Raw genomic sequence first — 26375 nt, 5'->3', positions numbered from 1 at the left:
GATGATGAGTGATACAATCTAAAACCAACTTTACGTTCTTCATGATCTTTCAAGATCCCAAACTTCACTTTAAACTTCTTCTCGTAAACGTGGCTCATCATCTCCAATCTCAAACACCTGACTTTCATTAGATATACGATCTATATCTCCAGGAGGATCATTATCCGATTCATCTTCATCCCAAACTGTCGTACCTCTACTTGTATCAACATGAGGGAGAGAAGAATCGAAAGTATGTTCTCGACCTTGAGCATCACGGTAGGTCGAACTATCTAAAGGTTGGTATAATGCTTGACGTTCTGATCTTCGACGGGAACGTCGATGTAGTATATGAGCTAGGTAAAGGAATAAAGTTGATCCGAGTAAATTTGCCTGAGAGTTACTTTCTCCTCTTGCAGATAATAACTGTACTATGACAAGAGAGAGATTAATCATGAGATGATGGTATGAGAGATATGGAAAAGGGAAGAAAGATTTACGATTACATCACCGAGTTGGAATTGTTTCCACTGTTACATTTAGCAAAACTTCTCTTTATGTATATCTAAGCCTGAGAGACGATCTTCTTCTCACAATGAGTGTTCAAGTGGGTCACATTTCTACGTTGCGTATAGAGGGGAGAAAGGAAAGCAGGGCGATGAATGAAAGAGTAGGAATATTTGCACTGAAGAGGAGAGAAGAGGAGAGTAGGGGGATTATTTACAGGCGATGTGATGATATCTTCACCAAAGATGGATGGAAAACTGACTCACAGGTAATAAAGATTGAACGAACTCGCTCACTATTCCCCCAAAGAAGAAACTTAATATGAGAGTCAAGAGAAGAGGCGCTCGACGGATATACCATACTCTTCTCGCTGGACCTCTGTGTCGTGAGCTGTCTTCACTTTCGCTAATTGTTGATTATTGAATGAGAACACTCACTCGGGTACTTCGATAACGTAGTAGAGTAAAAAAGTAGCAAAGCCGAGCTGTACGTCAGTAAGTCATCAGCTTTACTTAGTCTTCAAAACTTGATTATTGTCGATACCCAATTTCATCGTGAGATGAAGCTAGAATTTCGATTTGTAAAAAAGATGAGTCGGATGTACGAAGTATTCAGGTTGAAGGAGGTAGTTGAGTGTTTTTGGTATGAAAAAAGGGAACGACCTACCCCAAAGAAATGTAAAGCTTTATCATTGACTGGTAATTCTGGTAATGGGGCCATACCCAGTATACCTAATAACAAAAGCCATGTTGCTGTCAAAAAGACTATAGCCTATGGGTTAGTTCCAATGACTCGTATAGCAAACGAGACCAGTTTCTGTGAGCATAAAATGGGGCTACACAATAGACAGGTAAGATTGTAGAGGAGGCATTGAACTCACTGGTCGGATGTTGAGTGGAAGATCTCGGATGGGATAAGATCGAAGGAGATAGGTTGAAATACGATTTTGAAGTTGTTGAAGAGCTGCATGAGGATGTGGATAAGAACCTATTGGCATAATTGGGGTTCCAAGCAGATAAACCTGTTAGATTGTGACTCTAAGCATGCAGAGTAAAGTGAGCGAATATAGTGGTCAAATATGAGTAAATGTATCGAGTGTGATAGGAGGAAACGTCGATGAAGCGGCGATGATTCAACTCACTTTCTCACCTCTTTCCATCTCTTTTTTCTTGGTCATCTATCAAAACACAACTAAATCTCTCTCACGCTTATTATCATATCGCTCGATACATGTTAACTACAACTATACCAGAGAACAGACGGTGAAGCATAATCAACCACATTGAACATAAGATCTCAAGACAATCATCATGTCCCGCGCCCTTCCTTCCCCACCACTCTCTTCCCTTCCTCTCACTCATATCACAGCTATGGCCAATGACCTCGATCCACCCACAGATAGATCTCCAAAGGATTGGTTCGAAAGAGCCAGACATGAAGCTGATTTGGCCGTTATAGCCGAACGAAAAGGAAGGAAAGAGGAAATGTTTTTGGCATATACGAGAGCGGCGGCATGTTATACACATGCTAGATTACATCCTGATTATTCAAAAGTAAAATCAGAAGATTCCTCCTGGGCACAACGTATCAAAGATTTCAAACCTGTAAGTTCAATCTATACACTTACATATATCTTCCTCCCTGGCTATGGTGAAAGTGGCTGTCACGCATTGCGGATTGCTGTGAAGACAATAGGCTGGAGGATATGGAGGGAATGACTGATTTTCAGACATACGATGCTTTTGTTTCCAAAGCAAAAGAGATCAAAGAGATTTTGAAACAGCGTCCTGTTGAAAGAGGCGAAAGGTCAGTTTTCACATTGGAACCAAGGAATACTAAGCTCATGGAAAGTTCCACAAACGGTTTACACCCACCTCCTCCTCCACAACGTCAACCATCAGGACCAGATATCGCCACTGGGGGGAGTATAGCTGATAGGATGCGAGCTCTTAATATGAAAGGTATGGATGTGGGATCATCAACAAAACGTCTCAGTGTTAGTAAGGACAGAGAACATACTATCCCCAGTCCAACGAAACCTGGGGGCTCTGGAGGAATGTTGGTCACTGGTGGAGCGGGTAACTTTGGACTAGCGAGAAACGTATCAATCACTAAAGGACGTAATAGATCAGGTTCTACTTCGGCACAATCGACCCAGCCTTCTGTTCAGACCGCAACGACTCAACGAAGACCCTCTGTACATCTCAAACCGAATCTGTCCCCTCCAAAGCAAAATACAGGTTCGGAAGAGTCAGTCGGTGTGAGGGAGACCAGAACGGGTTCTTCCACCAGATCGAAAACGTCGACAGGGCCAGATAGTATCAACACTCATCTTTCCGAGACCAACCATTCGGATTCTAATCATATACACACACAACTATCATCTTCCCCTCATCGACTTACTCTACCCACTATCCCACAAGCACCCGATCAAGTCGTCGCCCCTTTCGAGTATGATGAACGACAACATACACCACAAACTGAAACCCCAACGAAGATAGGTCCGGACGGTATAGAAGAATTCGAGAAAAACTTTCCCTCACTCAGTAAATTTGATCAAGAATTCGATGTCATGGAATCAACCTCCATACCTGAAGCTCCAATCTCCGGTCTACCACTTTCACCCAGCTCACATATCCCTACCATCGATCTTATAGGTTCACCAAATGATGAAGCTACTTCAACACCTACTTTCCCTGATGTACCGACTTTCCCTTCTCTTCCATCCGTACCATCTCATCGACCTGGTTTACCTCCTCCCCCTTCTCGACCTGATAATCTCAATTTCGATTCCAAAGGTCCTCGTCCACCTAGTCCAGCCGCGAGACATGATTTTATACGACCCGCCAGTACACCCAATGTGTCAGAGATGGAAGATAATCTTATCCCACCACATAATCCCGTCTCCCCATCAGAAACACGTAAACGATTACCTTTACCATTACCCCCTATTCGTTCTCCCCTGTCGAACGGTGGTCCTATGGATGCACCCTCACCTCCATTATCATTCCCCGTGGCCAAGGCAACATTGGAAAAACCGACAAAACCGAAATTCCCCTTTGCCAATTGTATCGATCCGGATACCTTGAGAAGTTATTTTTTGAACCCTGCTGTGGATGTGGTTCTTTTGGATGTTCGTTCGGAGGAAGAATTCAGAAGAGGTTACGTGGGAAAGGAATACGAACCACGTGGTGCGATCGTCAAGGCGGTATGGATGGATCCTACGGTTCTTTTACGTAGCGAGTGAGTTCATTTTTGATCTTTCGCTTTTTGCTCAGCAGTTTACATCACAACTAATGAATAGTATGACTTCGAATAAGTTGGAAGATTCCCTATCTTTATCTCCTGAAGCTCAACGGAAAGCGTTTGAAGAGCGACATAAAGCCGACCTTGTGGTAGTATATGATTCTAATTCCGTCTCTTGGCCTCGTAAGGGATCTCCCCCGACTGCTCTGTCAAGATTATGGGATATCATCTACGAACATGAGTTTGCTAAAAAGCTCGAACGAACTCCTGTCATGCTCACTGGAGGATATCACGCTTGGACAGAGTTTATCAAGATGCGTGCTGCGAGACATATGAATGGTGTCAATGGAAGTAGACATGGTGTCGCTAAAGGTGTCAATGGATCATCTTCGTGAGTCTCTCTCAACTGCACTCTACACTCGCTCACACGCACAGTTCCAGACCGTCGATTTCCAATGGTGATGCGGCGACAAAAAGGGCCAATAGGGAAATGCCAGTATATCAATCTTCCCAATATGCTAAAAATATCAGTGAATCGGTCAGTTCCTTCCCTCTTTATCTTTCATTCAACTTTTCCAACCTGACAAGTCTTTTCATCACTCAGAACTAACGTTTAGTTCGGTTATGCCAATATACCACAATCCATGATAGGTGAAACATCTTACACCGGTCATCCATCTTCTTCCCGTTATCCCATCCCTTCTCCCGTTCGTTCCCCTCATTCATCAGCATATTCCAGTACTCCTATAGCTCCTCCACCACAAGCAACCCTTCATCCAGGTCCAGGAGCCAGAAGAAAATCAGATTATGTAGAACAACATAATCAACCTTATTCCGGATACACACAATCTCGTAATTCTTTCGATTATCCTCAAACTCATTCTTTACCACAACCACCTCCACCTGTTCAAACTCATTCTTTGGAAAGATACGATCCTCGTCCTTCCGTCGTTAGATCAGGATCCATAAGAGGATTAGATCTAGTCGCTCGTGAAACGGGTGATGTGAAATATTGGGATGATGTATCGTTAGGTCTGACGGGATTGAAGAATTTAGGAGCTACATGTTATATGAACTCGACGATTCAATGTTTGAGTGCTACGTATCCTTTCGCTAGGTTATTTTTGGATGGAGGTTATAAGAAAATGGTAAATGTTAGTAATCCATTAGGAACAAAAGGTGTTTTGGCAAAGGCTTTTGGGGATTTGTTACATGCTTTATGGGAGGAACAATATCATTTTCTGACTCCAAAGACATTCCGAGTGAGTTAATTTGTGTTTTATTCTGGTATATCTGCTCTTCCTGGTTACGCTCCTTATCCTCTTCATTGCTGATCTTCTTTTCTTCTTTTCGCTATCATCCTTTTCTCAGCCATCATTGATTTTCTTTCTCCCACGAATCGTCTTTCCCCACCATGTCGTAAAATATCTCTTTATATCACCTTGATTGCGCTAGTCTCTGTGTCCATCAAAAGGAGTCACATCTTCGGGGAAAATTGATTTCAATCAATCAGACATATTACTATCTGAAATTGCTCCCAGCCTCATCCAAAACAAAACGTCCTGTCCAAATCGTCATACCCCGATCGCTCTCCTCAGAAGTATGACAGGTCGCGGGATCGAGAGAAAGAGATTAAATTCGTACTGACGCGTAAACAGGCCAGCATAACAGCATTCGCTCCACAATTCACAGCAACAAACGAACAACATGATTCTCAAGAATTCCTTTCGTTCGTCCTTGATGGTCTACACGAAGATCTCAATCGAGTCCTAGTCAAACCTCCACCTGTCGAAATGACCCCAGAGAGGGAACACGCTCTTGAAACACTTTCACCAGAAGTCGCTTCTGAAAAAGAATGGCAAATTTATCGTATGCGTGATGATAGTTTCATCGTGGATTTATTCCAAGGTCAATATAGAAATAGATTGGAATGTTTAACTTGTGGGAAAACAAGTACGACTTATGATGCTTTCATGTATATGAGCCTGCAAATTCCAAGAGGTAAAAATAAGTTGGTCGTTCAGGAATTGATTGATGAGTTTGTTGAAACGGAGATTATTGATAAAGATGATGCTTGGTGAGTTATGCTTTTTTTTTCGACCCTTCCTTAACACCACTTCTTTCTTCTCTTTCCCATTGTTTCTTCCCCTCACATTCACTCTATCTATTGATTGTCATCAGTCACCTTTTCATGAGGACTACTTCCATCCCCTTGATCACCAGCCTTCAGATCAGAGATGACGGTCAAACCTATACCGTGACAAGTAGGGATGTCGGTTGACCCATAGGTATTGCCCTCGATGTAAAGTCCCTCGAAGAGCATCGAAAACACTCACCATAGCTCGTCTTCCCCCCGTCCTCCTCATTCAACTCAAACGATTTTCCACCAAAGATGGTCTCTTTTGGGACAAATCAGACGCTCATATAGTCTTCCCACTTAAGAATCTAGATTTGAGTCGTTATGTTCCACCTAGGATGTCGACGGGTAGAGAAGATTTAGGAGATCCTAGGACTCAGGTTGCACCTTTTAAATATGATTGTTATGCTGTTAGTAATCATATCGGGACTTTGAGTAGTGGTCATTGTGAGTATTGTCAGGTCGCTTATCACTCTTTTTTAGATCTCACAACGATACAGTATATGATCGAACGTTTTGAATTCTACTCCAAGCCTCCACTTTGTTCTCACATGGTAGTCCTTCCTTAAGGGGATTGAACAGGGGTTTGACTCGGAATAATGCTGATTACAGACACGGCATATGTCAAAAGTTCAAAAGGTTGGATGTTTTGTGAAGACAGTCGGATCACCCATGCACAAGAGAAAGATATAGTTGTGAGTGATTGCTCATGACACCTTCATCTCTCGGATATATTTTTTCGGGTTCAACTTTCCAGGCCTGTATCGACACCTGGGAGAGCAAACGCTAACGATTAGTCCCGTCAAGCCTACATCTTGTGAGTTTACTGTATAGTGCTATCAAATGGATGTCAAGCTGACCCCTTTAGGTTTTACAAACGCGTCCGAGCATAATGGTACTTTACATCTTATTAGATCTCTGTTGTATCCTCCGCATCCTAGCATGCAGTTGTTCTTCATCGCACTTTGACTAAAACCCCAGACATCTATGTTAGTCATAAGGTCCGCCATGATCACCCGGTGTTCCTTCCCCACCGCACACCGCATAACCCCCGGTGGATCAGTGGTCAGTGGTCAGTGGTCAGTGGGTGCTCATCCTCCACGTGGCAGATGTCATTTCTACCCCACCTTTCCCCACTTTCCCTAACAATCTCTTACATTCCACCCCTTCACCCTTACTCGTATAGTATGACCCTTCACCCGTGTATTCTCCACTGTAAACCCCTGCAGATCCCTCTCCCTCTCGTACTCCTCACCAGACATTCGGGCCCGGTTTGGTCAGACAAAGTCCCAAGACTACGCCTCGAGGCGCAGCGCGGACTCTCAAGTTACCCTCGAGTAAAGGGCTGTGAGTCTTGACAACCATCAGATCTCAATTATCAACAGTGTAAACTTGATACTTTATATCTCCGTTCAGTATTAGGGTAGTGTCATTATCACTCAAGCAAAAGTGAATGTTGATGATTTGGGGTGTGATATTTCAGAGGTTTTTGCATATGGGAAAAGTTCCCGTGGCCGGGGATCCGGGGACAAAGGAGAGCAAGGAAGGACCTTACAGTCTACTCGCTTGATTTCACTCGTCATTCCTTCAACCTCAACTTCACTTCTGACCTAAACTCCTACTCGACGCCTCGTCCGTACATGACCTAGTTCAAGCGAATATTCTCGACCTACGCCCACACTACTAGTATTGATCAGAGGTGCCCTCAACGGCTAGATAGTAGTACGAAAGGGAAAGAAGCGGGCGTGAGTTTACACATTTGAAAGTTTGGTCATCTTCAAGAATTCCCTTGATCCCCGTCGTTCCTAATCACATCTCACTCTATAAACCCCGTCATATTCTCCTTATAAATTTACTTGCTCACACGACGGTTACTGATAAATAGGTTGGAAATCTTCAACACGTCTCATCTTTTTCTTCATCACTCCTTCACAACCATTTCCTCCGTCACCGACCACCGGGATTATAAAGTGTGCGGATTTTGGTTCAAGAAATTGATGACGGATATCGTCCAAGATTGTTGATGAACTGAGTAACGCCCGAGAATACTTCAGTAGTTGGATCGTCCCCGGCATCAGATCACGCTTTGACTTTGATAGGATTTAAGGAACATTTTTGGTCGATGGAGACGCCCCATATCGCAGCCACCCAATTCACATCATTCAGGAAAAAAAACGACATATGGTAGTCAACACCCTCATTGTGGAGATTACTAAACTTAAACCATTCCGTATCGATTCCGAGACATTCTTTGGATTGTGAAAGAATACATTCCGAGACAAATTGTGGAATAAAAAAAAAGACAAGAGAAGTAGGAACACGATGGATTCGTCTTTGTCACATATGATAAGTTGGAGTGAATCCACTAGAGGTGACATACCGGTTCCACTCACTGTGAGTCACTCTCGTTCACTACCATAACCACGGAACAACGCATACACTCTATCGAACACCAAGTTAACGACGGATTCATCTAAATGCACGATTATTATCATTCCACATGGTTGGGTCTGAGGATAACAAAGCAATGGCTAAATATCAGGGCCCATCAGTCACCATCTCCCCACTTCCTTCCCCTCATCAACCCACCGTTTTCCTCTATGGCGGAAAACAAGTACACGACCGTCGTCTGTCAGACATCATGTGGTCCATGGATCTCAGTACGAGAATATGGACACGTTTAGATGCAGGGGATGGTCCTGGTCCTAGATATTTCCATTCAATGGATGTTTGTAAGTTTCGTCCCCTAAGTACACAGAAACAAGCTGAGACATAGGGGAAGATAAATTGGTGTGTTTCGGTGGAATGTCGAGTGCGGAATCTACCGTTCATAGCGATATTTGGTTCTTTGATTGCCTGACGAGGAAATGGCTGCCGCAACCGGAGGAGGAACAGGACGAAGACTTGCTGCCGTCTCCTAGATACGCTCATCTGAGTGCGGTGTCGAGAGGCAAGTTGATCGTTTCTGGTGGACAACATTCCGACAATTCGTGAGTCATCTTCTGCTTGTCACTGCCTTGATGACGCGTATCATTCCTCCTATTTCCCATCCCGAAATACACCTGGCTCAGTACGTCTCACGGGTCATGTGCTGGCCCTCTTAATCTCCATAGAACTCTCTCACAAGGATCTGCATGTTCTTATTCCACAATGATCAACCATGTTGTTCCACAATAATCACATCAAGCGTGCCATTTCATCTGTGGTACCCTGGGTGCCGGGTGAATGATTGCATGCTCACGACAGATGGATCTACGAAGTCAACGTATACGACCTTCGTACTCGTCGCTGGATCTCCAAGACGGCCCAACCCGAAATGTCAGGGCTTCATTCAAAAGGTGCATATCGAAGTGTTATGGCGTCTTCCAAACAAAAAGTCATCCTTCCACGTCGGATCGATAACAAACCCTCCACAACTCATTCGTACACTATCGATGAAGAAGGAGAAGGTGGGGATATATGGTGTTATTCAAATTACGATTTTGCTCGAGTTCGTCGTGAACTTGATTTATTCACTCCTATCGAATCCGATACACTTCCATTCACTTCAGCAGAAAAACATATCTCTCCTCCAACTTTTAATATTCGTGATATCTCTTCAAGAATGAGAGGAACTTCTCAACCTCCCGGATTACGTTTTCCAACAGGGGGTATAGTAGGGAATCATTTCGTTTTATGTGGTTTATACCTCGCTTCAACTTCTGCAGCTTTCTCCATATGGGCTTTGAATTTAGAAGAAATGACTTGGAAACATCTAGAACCTTCAGTCTTGATTGATGGAAGTTGGAATAAAGCTATTTTATGGCCTGAAAAAAATCGTTTGATAGTTTTTGGTAACGCGAATTACGATCTCGCTACGGATTATGGTAAACGAGCTGTCAATCTTGATCATTTGGCTATCATATCTCTAGAAACATTCGGAATTTATACTCCACCAAAACTTCAATTACCAACTTTGACTCAGGAGACGGGATTGAGTTTATTGGAAGAACAATTGGTTTCTGATTTCGAAGTCGTTTGTGAAGATGGTAGAAAGATCAAATGTTCAAAACGTTTATTAAGAGAAAGATGGTCATGGTTCGCTCAACAAGAAAATCAAATGTTAGAGAAAACATCTTCTGTGGTTGAAGAACTTCAATCGGTCGATATAAATGATACACTTCTTGGATCTTATTCACCAGCTCAATTAGAACCTTCTCAAATAAATATGCCTCAACCTTTCCCTGTTTGTGTGGCTTTTTTACAATATCTATATACATTAACAATATCAACTCAATTACAAAATCGTGCACCGGTATTATCCGCTTTATTATTCATGGCTAAACAATATCAGTTGGAAAGATTGGGGAAATTGGTTGTGCATGCTTTACACGAAAGGCTAGATCCTACAAATGCTGTGGGTGTATATGAAGTAGCTTCTTTAAGTGGGGAATTACCATTACAAGTCAGAGCTTTACAAATGATTCATGTAAGTCGATCTATCTTATTATTTTGGTGTCAAGTGAAGAACAACGGGCTGATGAAAAGTCAGCAAAGAGTAACACAGGATCAAGAAGTGGTAGACAAGGTCCTCAATCTGCTACGACTACAGAAGGAGCTTTACCTACTGGTACACCTCAAAGAAGTGGGAATACAGCTCCTTCTCAAACTTCAACAGGAGCGGAAAGTAGTTCACATGTTTCACCTCCTCAAGCTACTTTTCGACGTGTTCAGCTGGAACTAAATCCGACTTTACCGGACTCACCTACTTTACCAATTCATCTCAAATCCGAATCACTTCCACTCTCTCCTACCTCGACTTCAACGTCCATATCATCTTCAAACCCCCATTCTATTGATCACACAGTCGAAACGACCTACCCGGATCCATCGATTTCCGGTTATCTCGATAACAGGTTTGATTCAGATCAGAAGACACAGGTCTCCTCATTCCGAGATGACATATCAGCCAGCTTGAATGTAGACAAAACGATCCCAAAGGAAATGTCAAAATCAACTTTGCGTAAAGGTCTTTCGGTGACTGTTTCACCTATGTCTAGTAGGACGGATTTGGGTTTACCTCCGACCCCCGAGTTGGGTATGATGGAAGACGAGTATTATTTCAGAGAGTCCACTTCGAGTGAAGGGTCGTTGTACCCTCCGACCCCACGGGATGGGGAAGGGTATGAAGGGAATCTTCACACTTTTTCATCGAAGCAAGATAGAATTCAAGAAAAAACCCCTCGCTCCACCTCACTTGAGAATTATGGATCCAGAGAGCACAAGGTGTCAAGTACTCCAGGAGTCAAGTCGATATCTTCTTCCCCAATACAAAAGACCAAGGAGGTACATTACGAAGCCAGAGTTGTCAATCGTCCAACAGGTCGATATGTATTTTCACCAGTCCGCAAGATCCATCCTCTCGAGCAAAGCGCCATATCACCCATAGAGTCGAAAGACCAGAAGGTGGCCCCATCCGCATGGCCTCATTCCGGTATTAATAAACTCGTCAATATTCACAATACTACGACTGTTACACGAAAAGGAAATCCAGACATTATTTCCCGTTCTACATCTTTCAATTCTACTTCTGGAAATTATCATAGTACCACTCCAACCTCATCAAAAACTTTCTCTTCTACTCGAACCCAACCACCGTATAACTCGATGAGTGGAAGAAGGAAAGAAAGAAGTTTACAAAGATACATGTCTGAAGATAATCTTCGTAAACCTACCACAGCTAGGATATACGATGTAGATACGACGTATGATCTTACTAATTTATCTTCGGGAGAGAGACAAGCTCAGTTGATGTTATCGGGTGAAGGAAGATATCCTAGGGATATGTTCAAAAGTCAGACGTTGACAAGAATGAGAAGACCAGTGATATGGGATGACGATCCTGATGTGGGTATGAGAAGGAAGGAAGACAAGTTAATGAACATGCAAATCGGGGCTACGGGGGACAAGTTAATGAACATGCAAATTGGCACCACGGGGGACAAGTCGGACGAAGGGAACTTAGGAATGAGATATTTGACTTTAAAGGAAGAGCAGATAAGAGAGGTTGAAATGATTCAGAGAGAAGAGAGGGATTTACCGCCTCCTCCGAAGGAAAACGATACGAATAGTGTTCATTCAGGAAGTACTTCATGGACGAGTAAGAAGATTAAAAGTAAGTTGAAAATGAGTAAAGAAGAGAAGAAGTCGATGAAAGCGTGAGTCCAGAACGCTTTTCCTCGTGTATCGCTTATTTCATCTTTCATAACCATGATTAGCTCACTTTTGCTTTCCTCTGTCAACTCACTCCAATATTCGTCGCTATCATTGACTGCCTCCCTCCACCTCTTCTTCGCCGTATCCTGATCGGTTCATGTGTAGATACAGTTATACCTCATCTTCTGATTAATGACGACTGACTATCAGTCAAACAAAAGCAGAAAAACTATTCAACAAAAATCCCAACGTCCAGTCGGACCGAACGCAATATCCAGCTGAACTACCTTTAAACCCCAAGAATGATCCAGAAATCCCTAGCATTCCAGCCAGACGAGAGAATACACATACGGGTAATAGTGTTAGAAGTCGATTCGGACGATTCGGGGAGAAAATAGCGGAGAGTCTCGTTTTTGGAATCTAGACATTACCATTTGAGGTGTATTTGGCTTTTCTCACGGGGAAGAGCTTTATCATTCCGTCATTTCTGGTTTGAGGGATGGTATCTTGCTCTCAGTCGGATGAGGTGATACTTCTTGACTCAATGGTGAATGATACTGGTTTATCATAACCTGAGGTGGAAAGTGACTCTCAATCGTATTTCTGGTGATTGGCCGAATGGGACCTTCTCAATTAGTAGATGAGATAGGCAATGTGTGATCTTCGACGATGGATAGGTGTTATCAGGGATTGGATGTCTCGAGATGTCATAATGAAATAAACATATCTACATATTCGTACATCTTGATCAAACAATTCATATTTTCTCCGTTGATCAGCTAAAATAAAGAAAAGATGGGAAGAAAGATGCATAAAGTTCAATCATCTGATACTACTACTGTAGTCTACTAAACATCTTGATTTAACTAATTTTCACTGACTATTTTCTACTGACGATCGATCCTCGTCTTAGAGAACACTGCTCGAGGTCTCATAAGTTTGATGCTCAAGTTTTCCGTCAGCGATCGAGAGTCCATGAGCTGCTTTCCATACAGGTCAGAGCGAATGATGGACACGTCATGAGATGGTCATTGGAGAGAAATGCTCGATGAAGAGTGGAAACACTGGAAAGGGGGGAGGGGGAGGCTCGATCATGTCGCATAGTCGAAAATTACCAACAAGGCGATGGCTCCTACTAATAATGGGTAAAAAGCATTTTCGAGGTTTGCTAATCCTGGACTTTGTTCATTTATAGCTTGTGAGTCAGTTAGCTGAGCGGTTGGGATTATCAGACGATGCGGACTGGCGATAACATCATAGATGAAGAGGATGGAACAGCGGAAGAGTGGAAGAGTGGAAGAGTGGAAGAGTGGAAGAGTGGAAGAGTGGAAGAGTGGAAGAGTGGAAGAGTGGAAGAGTGGAAGAGTGGAAGAGTGGAAGAGTGGAATAGCAGAAAATGCCGATCGGTAAGTGTGAGTATTGAGGAAAAGGTGTCGGAACTTGGTGTATAAAGAGTTGATGATGTCGCCGATTCCGACGACCAGGTTGATGAATCACGAGGGATGCAAAAGGGATCAGAAGGATAGAGACGAATAAAGTACGACGAAAGAAGATAGCAAATACATGGAAGGAGACATTGAGAACAGAACAAAACTCACGTGTCGCTGGAGAAACTGGTGGAGCTCCTAAAGGAGGTGGAGGAGCAGGATGAGAATGTATTCTTCCAACTTGTCCTGGGATAGTCCCATAATTAGGTGGTATACCCATATTCAATCCCTGATTCCTCGGTATCCCATTGTACCCACCAGGAAAAGGAGGTCCGTAATTCTGTTGAGGTATCCCATAACCATATGGTATTTGAGGTCCTTGAGGTTGATTATAAGTATAAGGTCCACCTCTTCCTCTTGGAAGTTGTTGAGAAACTTGGACGACTTTTGCAGGTTTTTCATATATCATACCATTTGATGTCCTTATGTATTCTCTTGAATTATCACCGGGAGGAGGAGGGTAAGGATAAGCTGTTTTGTCAGTTGATGTAGTATTTGAAAGGGACTGACCATTTGGGATTTGTTGTCCTTGAGCCATGGGTAGATAAACGAATGGACAAAGATATGGGAAATAAAGACATATCATACCTGCGTATGGGTCGTATCCTGTCATCAGTAAGTCTTCTTCTTTTTGCTCCCTTTTCTTCAGGGATATAGTGGCTTGGGAAAGGAAGAAGATTGAAGTGGATTTTAGTTGTTCTCATTGAAGAAGGGGAAGAGAGGGGAGAATTCCAGCATGATGATTGGACAGGGGAAAGAGAGACGAGGAATTTGATGTCCTCATTCGAGAGGGAGAAGAGAAAGGGGGATGCGAAGAACGAAAAGTGAGACAGTAGAGTACGAGAGAGGTAATAGGCAGGAACAATGAGCGTACGTGTACTCACCACCTTGTATCTGTACATTTTGTATTTGCGGCACACCTTGCATCCCTTGAGCACCTGGAAAACCTTGAACACCTTGTTGTTGAGGGTTCGCATACCAACTCCATCCTCCTCCTCCACCAGGTAAAGCGAAACCTCCTTGTCCTCCCATTCCTCCACCACCACCCGCACCACCACCACCTATGGCAGGTTGAACAGGATTCGAACACCATGGCATCATAACAACTCCCATTCCACATCCTGGTAATCCACCCCATCCACCTGTACCGCCTGAATTCGATGAACCGAACCATCCACCACCGAGAGACGCGGCAGGGGCGGAAGCTGTCAAACCTAGTGGACCTTGAAGAATGATGAGACAAAGACATACGAAGAGAAAGAAACTCATCCATGCGTTTGCGCTGATTTGAGGGGTTGCGACGGATGGTTTTGGTGATGGACTTGAACTCGAGCTGGATCCACCGGAGGACGAGGAAGAAGAAGATGAGGAGGGACGGGAACTGGATGAGCCAGAGCCAGAGGAAGAAGAACCACCTTTGGCAGCTGCTTGTTCCTTCGCCGCTTTTTCTTTCGCTGCTTGAGCCGCGGCGGCAGCTTTGGGGTCACTGGAAGAGGACGAAGGGGATTTTCCAGCTGCTTCAGCTTTGGCTTTGGCTCTAGCTTGGGCTTCTGCCTGTTTCTTCGCCTCTTCACGTGGATCAGACATGGTCAGGAATGGTCAGTGGGGTTAGATAACGAGCGAAAGTTTTGTGGAGGACGTGGGTAGGAGTTTAGTAGTCGGTCAGAGGTATGATTGTGTGTTGTGTAGTGACGAGGGGGTTTCTACAATAGGATGAAGGTGCTTGGAGAGCGGTGGAGGTGATGTGATGTGAGTGTTTGATAGATCAGTACCTGTGTTGTGAGATTGATGGGAGAATTTGAGATTTAGAGAGCTGTTGAGATTACGAGTGAGCAGAGAGATGGAGGGGGATGGTAAGAGGATGAGGTTGAGAAAGTCGACATCCTTTGGGTATTGGGAGTAAGAAAGAGAAAGGATATTCCTACGTGTGTCTTTTCATCTTCCTTGACCTTTTATAAGTTCACCTCCTCGTTTACCGGACATGTATGCCACTTATACGTACCTCCCCATTTGACGAACTGCCTGCGACAGCTGTCCACGAGGTAAGATGTGATGATGAGGACGAGTGAGATGATAGCGAGCAGTGATAGTGAATTTGATCACGTGACTGATCTTAGTCGCAATAAGATTGAGCAGGCGAGCGCGGGGAGGATGTCTTGGTAAGTGTACAACTAATGACAAGAACAGCTCTAATCGTAGTTGACGTACAATACGATTTCTTACCCCATGGTTCACTAGCTATACCTGACGGGGATCGTATCTTATCACCCATCAACAAGTTATTGGATGTGGAGGAGGGATGGGATTGGACAATTGTCGTCGCTTCCCAGGTCGGTCCTTTCCCTCACAGATAGCTTCCCTTCTCTCGTCCCGTCTTCAGTAAATACCCCGACATATGCCCGGTGTATAAGGTCAGCTTTGTCTGATCGAGGTTCGGTTCAAGAAGAATCTTTGAGGTGTACGGGAGGAAAAATGAAGAGAGAGGATAGGGACATGGAACATGGGACAGAAAGCTGATCAGTAGGACTATCATCCCCCAGGTCATATTTCCTTCGCTTCTACCCATGATGCACAACCTTTCACCTCGAGAATAGTCACCGACGTACATGACAGAACGTACGAACAGATGATGTGGCCTGATCATTGTATTGTAGGTACTCACGGGGTGGAGATACATGAGGATGTGAATGAATGTTTGAGGTGTTGGAAAGGAGAGAAGAGGATTGTTCGGAAGGTATGCTCTTCCTCCTCGATGTATCCCTTCTGCTCCCGTAACCCCTCCTTCCCTCTCTTCAACGCCAATTTTGCTCTCTAAAATCGATACAGACCTCTCAGTCGTTATTATGAGTCCCCTTGCTACATGCTAGAGCTTGGGTAGTCGTCCGAGTCACCCACACACTTCCCCCTATTTTACCCGAGTGTCAACTCAGGCAATTAGAAGGATACGGGGTAAGTACAAGTGCACACCACTGATCTCAGGCATGTCACAAATGTCTCGAAGCCTATTCTGCTTTCGAAGGATATCTCCTTGCTCCTGAATCTACCACTTCCTCTGACACAACTCCCGACCAACCAGTCGATCCTCCCGTCTCCTCAAGAGAAACGGAACTCGCCAGATATCTGTTTCTGAACCGAATCCAAAAAGTAGTCGTCGTTGGTCTAGCTTTAGACTATTGGTATGTTCCTTGTATCTACACTCATGCAAAGCTTACAAAAGTGTTAAATCTACCGCTTTGTCTTCACTCGAAGCAGGGTTTCCAACAGCGGTCTTCCTGCCTGGAACGGCGGGTACCAGTGTCGAAGGGGAGACGACGGCGATATCCGCGGTGAAAGAAAAGGGAGGGGTGGTGGTGATTGAGAAAGAATTAAGAAAATGGATACAGTGAATCTGTCATTCTTCTGGCTATCCCTATATCTGTATCTATATGTCTGATATCACATAGTTGTACAAATGAATAGATGTGAAGTATCAGCAGTGAGAATATGCTCGGCTTTCGGGTGCCTTGCAACGTTTGAAAGCTTAAAAAAAAGCCCGTTGTCACCCTTCAAATCTCCTTCTCTACCTAGCTTCTCACTCTGTATCTTCCATCCTCTTCTTATTCCTCACATATCAGATAATAACATGTACTCACAACCCACCTAGTCGAAGAATCCGTCGTCAGAATACCGAACGACATCAAAGTCCAAGTAAAAGTAAAGTACATCATCGACGGTTATCGACCGACCCTTTTATCCATCATTTGAGACACATCGACCAGAACCATCTGAATCCATCATCGAACACATATCTTTCTCTTTCCAACATCTAAATATCATCATCTAGTATCTGGGCTGGATCCCACTAGCTCATCAATATTAATAACTCATCGTACTTCTCGCACCAACCACCGCTTCTTATCAAATTAGTGGAACACAAACCAAAGGACACTACATCACTACAACGACACATTAATTATTTACGCCATACATACTCCATTATTACCTGTGAACCCTCGACTCGTCATCTCCCGACATGTGGACATCCATGTCGTTACTGGTCGTACTGGGTGTGACTCTATCGCCTTTGTTCACACAAGCAGGTTATCTCAGTGTCAATGTCACTGCGTGAGTTTGATCTTATGAATGGGTTCATGTGAGACAAAGCTGATGAACAGTCCGACACAATGTGGGAATTCGACCGTACAGTATGTTTCTTCTCCTCTGAGAGATGTGAGGATGTAGCTGACGGATAGATGGTGGGGAGATGATGGACCTTATCATCTTTTACTTACTCCTGTGAGTATATTTGATTTCTTGTTGATTAGATAGGGGAGTAAAGTTATGATTCCTGTCCCTTACAATGAGCTTGTACGACTCTCCGGTTAGCAGATGACGCCTTGACTTTATCCGAGTCCATTCGAATGGAACTTAATGGAGAGAGATGGGCGGGGGACGACTTTCTTGACCGCCGATGGATCCAGCGTCGGGGAAAAGACAGCGATGTAGCGATATATTGTCCACCTGCCCCTGGTGGCGCGGTGTGAAAGGTAGAGGGATGACAGGGATTGACCACAGACCGCTTTTGTCGAACATGGTTACAATGTCTGGATACCAAGTATCGACCAACACGCGAACAAATATAATCTATCGATAAACCAACCTGCAGGAACTCAATTCTTGTTGACAGTATGGGGATCGAGTGGGATAAAGTTTGCAGGTACGACTGATGTGATTAGTGAGTGAAGATACTTTTGTTGTTTCTCATCCCGATATCGTCTTTCTCCTTTCCCCTTTTTCATTGTGCGCTTTTTCCAGACCGTCTCATCTACCTAATAATCCGAGTCATCTCTCTATCTCGTGTGCTCTTTCCTATCCTATTCGTTCCTCGTCCAGATGTTGTACCATCAGAGATGATTCAAACAGTCGTCTTGGTGGTGTTCCACCAGATAGCATCTCCGGCACCATGAATGAGGAGGGATGGGTGGGGATGTTGAGGAATCGACAAGAATAAAACTGATTCACAGCCGTCGGCCCTCAAACCACCGGAGTTCAAGGATCATGTTTCCTATCCGACGCTGCCATCTTATCTCTTTACACATTCGCATTCAACATTTCCGATACATCCAACGACTATCCACCTCAATGTTCAAACCTCACAATGTCATGGCCTACTTCTCTGGAATCCAACGTCACTTCCGATTCCCGTCGAGCTCTTGAATCAACAAACGATAATATCTCTGATATCTCCTCCGCTGTCGATTCCTCTCTCAATACAGCAACCACAGCCAATGACACTGATCTTTCCATGACGCAAATGGATTCATCTTCTTCTAAAACAAAAGCTGGAAACACGACTACACCTCCTACAATGTTTGGTATTATACCATTAGGAAATTCTTTCAGTTTACCTATAACATATTCAAGAAAATCAAAATTTGCACAAACTTTACCTTCCGATTCTTTATCCGATACACCTACCACGTATACTTCGCAAGGTATCACACATTTGAATTGGACGGTAGATATGGCAAAAGGTACTAGATTCATTTTGGTCGCTGGGATTGGTAGTGACGAACAATGGGCTTCAGGTGGTTCTACTGCACTTATGACGGTTGGACAAGGTACTACTGGTTGTGTAAGTTTTTATGGTGATGGTGATGGTGCACCTAGTGTCACAGCAACAGGAAGTGATACTTCGTAAGTTTCCCTTATCTCTTTTCAACACCCCTCTTCTCTTCCATAAACCCATCACACTAAATGTGGTCATCAATCGAAATTTCCTTTTTGAACTTGATCTTCCCTCATACACATTCTCAATCTTTGTTCAACCTCATCACAGTATGGTTCACATTCTCTACATTGCTTCACATCTTAGTCATTGCGAAAACTAAAGTTGTCAAAACTTATAATCAGTACCAATACCCCTACTAGTATACCCGATGAGACTCCTTCTTCCCCTCATCATTCCTCAGTAGTCCGAACAATCATAGCATGCGTCATCTCGATCGTCGGTACACTTCTCCTCGTTTCCCTTTGTCTATTCTGTTATCGAGCTAGACGTAAAAGACGACAATCTTCTTTAACTTCATCTTTCCCTTCTTCGTTGGGTAAACAAAGATCCGGTAGAGGTGGTATAGGAACAAACGGATCAACTTCTCCAACTCAATTAGATCTTCTTTCACCATCTCCATCCAATACATCTCCCATTAGAGAAAACAGAGAAAATCGACTCGGTTTAACACCATTACACACTAGTCTAGATCCTTTCAGAGACGAAACTCCACTTTCTTCACCTTCAATGTTACAAGGTCAAAGTACGAATTCAAGTCAAGGTTATATGAATTCAAATTCTGAAAGATATAATAATCCTTCTTCAATCAGTACATTAACAACCTTAAACACACTTCCTACTTCCAATACCATTCAAATCGCTCATAATCCCCATGGATCGAATTCTGATGAAAGAGGTATACAACGTGGTGATTCTCAAGATCCTTTATTAAGACAAGAAACTACTTCACCTAGAAGATTAACATTACATGATTCTTCTTCTTCTCCATTACCACCTTTAGAAAATGATACAAAAGTTGAAAGTTCTTCTGGGATAAGGAATGGAAGGAATAGACGTAGAGAAAGAGAAAGGGAAAGGGAAATGCAATATGTCATTCATCAAGATGGTGGAAGAGTTAGGAATGTAGAAGAACATGAAGAAAGGGTTGAATTACCACCTAGATATGAAGAATTAGATTGGGATGGGATCAGACGACAAGAAGGTGATGAGGTGACTCCACCGGTGGTATTTCATCAGTCGGAGCCAATAGGTTTGTTGGATGAGGAAGTGTCCGGAGACCGATTGGGAGGACAAACCAATCATAATGAGTCTGGTTTGAGAGCGGATTTGATTGAAGGGGATATGGATGAGAGGGTTGAAGGGGAAGTGAGAAATGGTACAAGTATTGTGAGATAGTGAAAGAAATTCTTCATTTCAGAAAAGTGGATCATGGACAATAAGGATTTTACAATATATCTATTTATATATACTTTTCTTTTAGCTACATATCGAGTTGATCTCCATTCAGATTGATAGGGATTTGGGGTAGAAAGGAAAGTAAGATTTCCAAAAAAAAACATATCAAAAAATGGACAATTTAAATTTCAGGTTTGTGGAGATGGATTCTTTCGTCTTATTGTTGTAGATGCTTTTTCATGAATATCTATTGCATTTCTGATGGAGTTATATTCACAAAATGGCAAATGGCCCCCGGTATCCCACTGTCAGCCATACGCATCTCCTCCTTCCTCCTTCCTCCTTCCTCCTTCCTCCTTCCTCCTTCCTCCTTCCTCCTTTTGACGTTTCTTCCAATACGTCGTATTGTCTCTTCCGACGTTACCGGATCACCGGGATTCCATCAAATACCCACCTGGATCGTCAGCTCTTGCTTGAACGCAAATGCCATGGACGAAATAAGATCGACACATTTTCTCAGTCACAGGCCCAGTGTCAAAACAGTAGACCAAAACATGATCATGTGTTGTTGTATCGTTGATTTTCCGACACCAGCAGGATGGTCATTTAGGGGGAAAGTGAGAAACACGAATGGAAGATATGATGAGAAATGAGAAGTGAGAATGAAGTGATTCATAAAAGTGATACAAGAAATCACTAACCTCATTCTGTAATAAAAACCCAACTCTTCTTTGAGATTTTGGTGCCGTCCTTCCTCCGGTAGTTTTCATTTCTTGACAAACAAAACTATCAGGTGGACCTGCCCAATCATCTAAAATATAATTACCACCACTATGTTCGATTTCATCCCTTTCACCACCGAATAAATCTAATGCTAATTGAGTATGACTGACACCACCATAAGTCGTCACGCATCTAGGATTCACCACTATCCTTGCTGGTGTGAAAGCGGAATTTGGTATCAAAAAAGCTGATGCTGGTAAATCTTGTGGTTTTAATGGTTCAAGAGCTGGATTATTTAAATCTTCATCAATGGCATCAACATCCGTTCCTGCTTCATCATTAACTCCACCATCTTGTTGTTGATCTTCTCTTTGTTTAATTTCATTCCCTTCTCTTTTTTCCATTTTATTTTTACGATGTGATTTTTTCACAAAGTTTGATTCTTTTTCAAATGAATGCGAGTCTTTTTCCTTGGACGACATTTGAGATTGAGATTGAGATTCGAATGTAGAATGAGTAACATCGTTTGGGTTTGAATGTGACAAACCACTCCAGTTGAATAGATTATCGAAGAAATTTCGTTTATGTACTTTTGATAATTTACGATGTCCACCTTTACTACCTGCTTTTAAACCATCTTTAGCCGCGTCGGTCCATAAATCTCGACAAAACCACATTTGTGTACTATCCATACATTGTGTATCAGCGTCCCAATTGGGTGGTTCTTGAGTGGTTGAAAGGTTATGCCATAAGTTTGAAGAACGATAATGAATATCACGGTAATAAGATTGTTCAGGATCGACAACGTGTGTACCGGATTCACAACAGTAAACTTGAAAAGGAAGATGTCCGGCGTAACGTTCGGTACCGATTCGATCTCTAGGTGGTCCAGCTTCGGGTTTAGAGTTGGATTTTGCTTGACGGAAGAGATTTCCTTCAATGTCACGAGTACGCCATCTGGGGTGAGCACCTGTAATGGACATAACAAGATGAGACTTGCTAGATTGAGGCAACATACATCAAAATTGAAGGGAAGACAAATAAGATCTCGTGATAGCGGGAAAGGGGCCAAGATCTGCCAGAGGGGGAGGGGGGGGGCGGACCAAGTGAAGAATAGTTAATAAGAGGGGTTTGATGGAAGGTAGGTAGGTAGGTAGGTAGGTAGGTAGGTAGGTAGGTAGGTAGGCGAAATCACAAAACCCACCGATCTGAAAAAATGAAAAAACCATTATGTTCCGCCCAATCCATTCCACAAACCATAGCAGCATTATTAACCTCACTAACTCTTAAAGTTTCCAAAACATCATTAGGACAAGTGAAACCTTTCAACCAAACGACTCTATGAAACTTTATACTTCTCCTATTCCATAATTCATGTAAAGGTTCCAAAGCTAAATTTCTAGATTCAGCCTCTTCCAAAGGATAATAAGTAGCAGAAGGGTCCGCTGTCATTGGTGGAACTCTTCTAATCCTAAAAGCTATACCTAAAATAGTCATAACAGATTCAGCTAAATCTGATAAAGTTGGAGTCGAATCACTTGAAGCCATATCTAACATTGAAACGAAAATATTTCTTGTTCCCAATCTTCTAGCTAATTGAACGATGATAGCTAATTGATCAATCAAAAAATGGTCGGCGGAATGTACTACTATAGCGATATAATATAAATTATCTTTTAATGCTAAATCTTCATAATGATCTTCTCTATTATTTTGTCCAAATGGTCTTATTAAAGTAGGACAAGCAGCAGCTACCCAACCGTTGAACTGAAGTAAATTATCGATTACTGTACGCATTACTTGAGTATCGAGATGTGCTGTATCTTTACCAGTTATGAATGGTTTTTGAAATCTTGCCCAAAAATCAACTATACCATCACCTACTTCTAAATCGAAAAGATCCCAACGATCATCACGACCTATACGTGATTGAAGGAATGGATATTTTGATACGTCTAGGTATTTATCGGCTAATAAAACACGTTCGAGTACTCCGTGAGATTGAATCTCTTCTGCTGGAGAGGAAGATGGTAAGAAAATGGCACGAAGGACTAGAAGAGCTAAGAATGATAAAGCGATCCGAATGGTGAGACGTTGAGTGGTGGGTGTGAAGGAAATGTAAGATTGGGAAGGCATGTTGGGCGCGTTGGTGGGAGGAGGGGAATGAGGTCGTCTACGACGCGACTCGGAGAACCCCAAGGGGGGGATGAGGATGGGATCTGGGTGAGTGATAGGTGGGGAATCAAGTGACGTCGAAGTCATATTGAGGTGTGTGCAGGCAAGTTGAAGTAGGGAGCGGCGGAATGAGGAAGCCAAGAAGACGAGGTGATTTGAAGAAGTAGGCGAGGGAGGGATGGGAGAGTGAGTAGGGCGCAAAGAGAAGCGAGGTCAGCCATCGCTAAATCAGAATAAGAGACAACTCACTCGGTCGGGATATCTTGAAAAGATGAACCTATACCTTTTTTTTTGTAGCAGAACGGCTCTTTCAGACTACTGGTCGAGATGGCCAGAGGAGTACTAAATTATCATAAATTTGAGCAAGTTACCTAGTCAGGCTGCAGGGGGGGAGAGAGCGGGGAGAGTCGCAAGGGGATCACTGTGACGTGGCATTTGACGACTTTGTGCGATAATACTGTAGTAAGATGTCTTAGACTTGTCAATTACATGCACGAATCGATGCATTGTCCATTTTTTGTACACATTAAACACTACAGGTCCTCGAGAACACATCCACAGGACCCATCGGTAGAGAAAAAAGGTGATTGACCATCATGTCTACTTTGAGATTATATCATCGGTCCTTTCACTAACTTATCCCGACTGGGGATCCGACCAATACGGAACGCAGCATGCGAGCAGACACCGAACATGAAACATGAAAGTTGTATAGGGAGAGCACAAAGACAGAATTGGATCAGAGGATGGGTGGTGGTAGAGAAGAAGTCGATTCGTATCCGTGTGGATTTCTCGTTTGAAAGTTCCATAAATCACGACACATCGTATCGAGGTCTTCTTGAGCTAAAAAGCCTAATTCTTCTTCCGCTAATGAGGGATCGGCTGTTAAGTCGGGAACGTCGCCAAGTCTGGGGTCAATACTGACATGATTGATCGCTACCAGAAAACAGACAAGAAATACGCTGGTAGATGAAAGGATTGAGGTACTGGTTCGACCTGAGGATGTGTAGGTTTGTCGAGGGAGCAAGAGGAATATCAATATGTATCAACAACTCACCTCCGACCAACAATCTCATACTTGAAATCAAACCCACTTGCCTTCTTCATGGCGTCGATCATATTTAAAACACTCATTCCTTTTCCTTTACCCAAATTGAACGCTCTAAAGTAACCTTCACTCTCTACGTTCACATGGGAGAAAATGGTATTCCCGCTTGAAGGCTTGGCGAGGGAGTCGAGAGCGAGGACATGACCATTGGCCAGGTCCATAACATGAAGATAGTCCCGGACGCAGGTCCCATCGCTATATGTCAGCTATCTTATCGACATTTTACAAGGCCTTTCGCAACATGTATCTTGGTTGGTGCCGAGATGAACATGGACAAGAGGGCTGTGTACCGAGAGAGTGGGCAGTGCATGGGTAGCGACGAGAGAGATAAAGGTGAACGGGACATACCGTGTGGGATAATCATTCCCAAATATCTTCAAATCCGCCCTTTGTCTCCCAGTGGCCATCTGAGCCAATAAGGGGAGTAAATTTCCCGGTTTTCCTCGAGGTTCTTCGCCTAATTTTCCCGATGGATGTGCTCCTGCAGGACTGTACAGTTAGTCGCTTGCACCCCGACGTCCGACCTCAAAGCCTCGGACTGAATCCATCGGTAAGAAACGCGAGAATGAATGGGAGAGGACAGCGTGACCAGGTAGTGGGGTAAAGTTTGAAAGCAGCGACTCACTTGAAATACCGTACACTGACAGCACGTAAAGAACTCTCTCCTTTTCCTTCACCAACATCCGCCCTACATAAATCCTGAATGATATCTTCAACCATCGCTTTCGTCCGTCCATAACATGATGCAGCTTGTAAAGGAGAGGATTCGGGTATAGGGATGATTTTAGGTGTACCGTATACCGTTGCGGAAGATGAGAAAACTAAGTGATTACAATTATGTTTTGCCATGGTCTATGATCAGTTTTCCCTCTAGTGCCTTTCCCAAAGAAGTGATACCACCAACAAGGTACATCTTTGTTTTTTTTTTCTCTTTTTTGGGGGGGAGGGGTGGGAAGGGAAATTTATATCGACATACCTCTAAGAGATAGATGGATCCGACGACATTAACTTGATAATAATCCAAAGGAATTTCTCCACTCTCCCCTACAGCTTTCAAAGCAGCAAGATGTATAACAGCCCATATCCCTCCTTGTTCATCGTATTGTCGAAAAATCTCATCCAGAGCAGCTTTATCTCTGATATCTTTTCGATGAAATAAAGGTTGAGGCGCGTCACTCCTGATTATAAGCACTTCCCTTGCTCTTCCTCTACTCCCTACTCTGCCCCACTTGATTTGTGTCTCAAATGAGATTCACCCCTACACTTTCTCACAGCAACAGTCATACGATCGAGATGTCGCGTTGCCTAGGAGGATGGTATATAAGTGGACCTCACCCAAGTTCATCCCTCGCGATCTCTGCACATCTCTTCAATGCCTCGGGATACGAATTATGACAATTGTCCACTACGATAGGCAGATATCTTCCAGTCATGAGTAAGGCTACGACGACGTGAGATCCTATATAACCCAATCCGCCAGTGACGAGCACGCGCTGTAACATGAGCTCTATCTTTGTTAAGAAAAAAAGGTGACTCACCTTGAGTGAATGATGAGATGTACCATGACCATTGCCGTTACCGTTGACGATACCGTTGAGCTGCATGATGGAGTTTGGGGGATGAGGAAAGAAAGGAATATGTTTATAAGGGTTTCTGAAAAAAGAAAGAGAGGGGGGGGGTGTGGGGTGGGGGGGTCCGTGCTGATCCTAAACGATGCCCTGTTTACGGGTAAGTATCGCTTCCTTTTCCGTCGGAACTATCTGTCTTGTATTGTCGTTGTAGAGAAGAGTGAGATTAAGTGTATATGACAGCTTGTGCGTACATGTAGTACCAGTCGAGTAGTGAGGGATGACGAGATGCTAGATGCGAGAC

General features: G+C 43.4%; 7 protein-coding genes across 7 annotated transcripts; 3 read left to right on the top strand and 4 right to left on the bottom strand.

The window, feature by feature from the left end:
* Positions 1-225: 225 nt before the first annotated feature.
* Positions 226-1471, bottom strand: TREMEDRAFT_17930 (uncharacterized protein; the record flags this gene model as incomplete). The annotated part of the gene is made up of 5 exons (XM_007003743.1): positions 226-382; positions 775-864; positions 924-970; positions 1153-1257; positions 1367-1471. Coding segments are annotated over 5 exons (504 nt in total), but the record flags the coding sequence as incomplete, so codon positions are not given.
* A 325-nt stretch (positions 1472-1796) lies between these two features.
* Positions 1797-6582, top strand: TREMEDRAFT_30214 (uncharacterized protein; the record flags this gene model as incomplete). The annotated part of the gene is made up of 9 exons (XM_007003844.1): positions 1797-2090; positions 2216-2564; positions 2604-3729; positions 3791-4123; positions 4168-4270; positions 4350-4994; positions 5391-5809; positions 6021-6316; positions 6482-6582. The coding sequence occupies 9 exons, from the start codon at positions 1797-1799 to the stop codon at positions 6580-6582; spliced, it is 3666 nt and encodes a 1221-aa protein (XP_007003906.1).
* Positions 6583-8191: 1609 nt separating this feature from the next.
* Positions 8192-10465, top strand: TREMEDRAFT_11835 (uncharacterized protein; the record flags this gene model as incomplete). The annotated part of the gene is made up of 5 exons (XM_007003731.1): positions 8192-8263; positions 8412-8601; positions 8646-8859; positions 9116-10337; positions 10397-10465. Coding segments are annotated over 5 exons (1767 nt in total), but the record flags the coding sequence as incomplete, so codon positions are not given.
* Positions 10466-13155: 2690 nt separating this feature from the next.
* Positions 13156-15138, bottom strand: TREMEDRAFT_61592 (uncharacterized protein; the record flags this gene model as incomplete). Its single annotated transcript, XM_007004043.1, has 4 exons — positions 13156-13259; positions 13663-14022; positions 14062-14157; positions 14436-15138. 4 exons carry the CDS (start codon positions 15136-15138, stop codon positions 13156-13158), a joined length of 1263 nt encoding a protein of 420 aa, XP_007004105.1.
* A 587-nt stretch (positions 15139-15725) lies between these two features.
* On the top strand, positions 15726-16937 carry TREMEDRAFT_68316 (uncharacterized protein; the record flags this gene model as incomplete). Its single annotated transcript, XM_007004220.1, has 4 exons — positions 15726-15881; positions 16076-16276; positions 16531-16727; positions 16769-16937. 4 exons carry the CDS (start codon positions 15726-15728, stop codon positions 16935-16937), a joined length of 723 nt encoding a protein of 240 aa, XP_007004282.1.
* A 4162-nt stretch (positions 16938-21099) lies between these two features.
* Positions 21100-23356, bottom strand: TREMEDRAFT_30138 (uncharacterized protein; the record flags this gene model as incomplete). The annotated part of the gene is made up of 3 exons (XM_007003834.1): positions 21100-21683; positions 21834-22177; positions 22425-23356. 3 exons carry the CDS (start codon positions 23354-23356, stop codon positions 21100-21102), a joined length of 1860 nt encoding a protein of 619 aa, XP_007003896.1.
* Positions 23357-23877: 521 nt separating this feature from the next.
* On the bottom strand, positions 23878-26347 carry TREMEDRAFT_73626 (uncharacterized protein). The gene is made up of 7 exons (XM_007004270.1): positions 26042-26347; positions 25839-25996; positions 25480-25681; positions 25129-25355; positions 24852-24992; positions 24453-24698; positions 23878-24303 (listed from the first exon to the last, which is right to left on the bottom strand). The coding sequence occupies exons 1-7, from the start codon at positions 26105-26107 to the stop codon at positions 24135-24137; spliced, it is 1209 nt and encodes a 402-aa protein (XP_007004332.1). The 5' UTR covers positions 26108-26347; the 3' UTR covers positions 23878-24134.
* Between the last annotated feature and the right edge of the window lie 28 nt (positions 26348-26375).

Source organism: Tremella mesenterica (genome assembly GCF_000271645.1).
Source record: "Tremella mesenterica DSM 1558 unplaced genomic scaffold TREMEscaffold_4, whole genome shotgun sequence".
Lineage (NCBI taxonomy): Eukaryota > Fungi > Basidiomycota > Tremellomycetes > Tremellales > Tremellaceae > Tremella > Tremella mesenterica.
The sequence above is the reverse complement of the archived record's forward strand: the minus strand, read 5'-3'. Positions and strand labels throughout refer to the sequence as shown.

What these genes read in the sequence shown, in the direction of transcription:
- TREMEDRAFT_73626 (XM_007004270.1), bottom strand. Translation starts at nt 26,107, where the DNA reads ATGCAGCTCAACGGTATCGTCAACGGTAACGGCAATGGTCATGGTACA. An exon ending in CATCTCATCATTCACTCAAG is followed by an intron (nt 25,997 to 26,041) that starts GTGAGTCACCTT and finishes CTCATGTTACAG; the next exon opens with CGCGTGCTCGTCACTGGCGG. An exon ending in TATGAGATTGTTGGTCGGAG is followed by an intron (nt 24,304 to 24,452) that starts GTGAGTTGTTGA and finishes TATTGACCCCAG; the next exon opens with ACTTGGCGACGTTCCCGACT.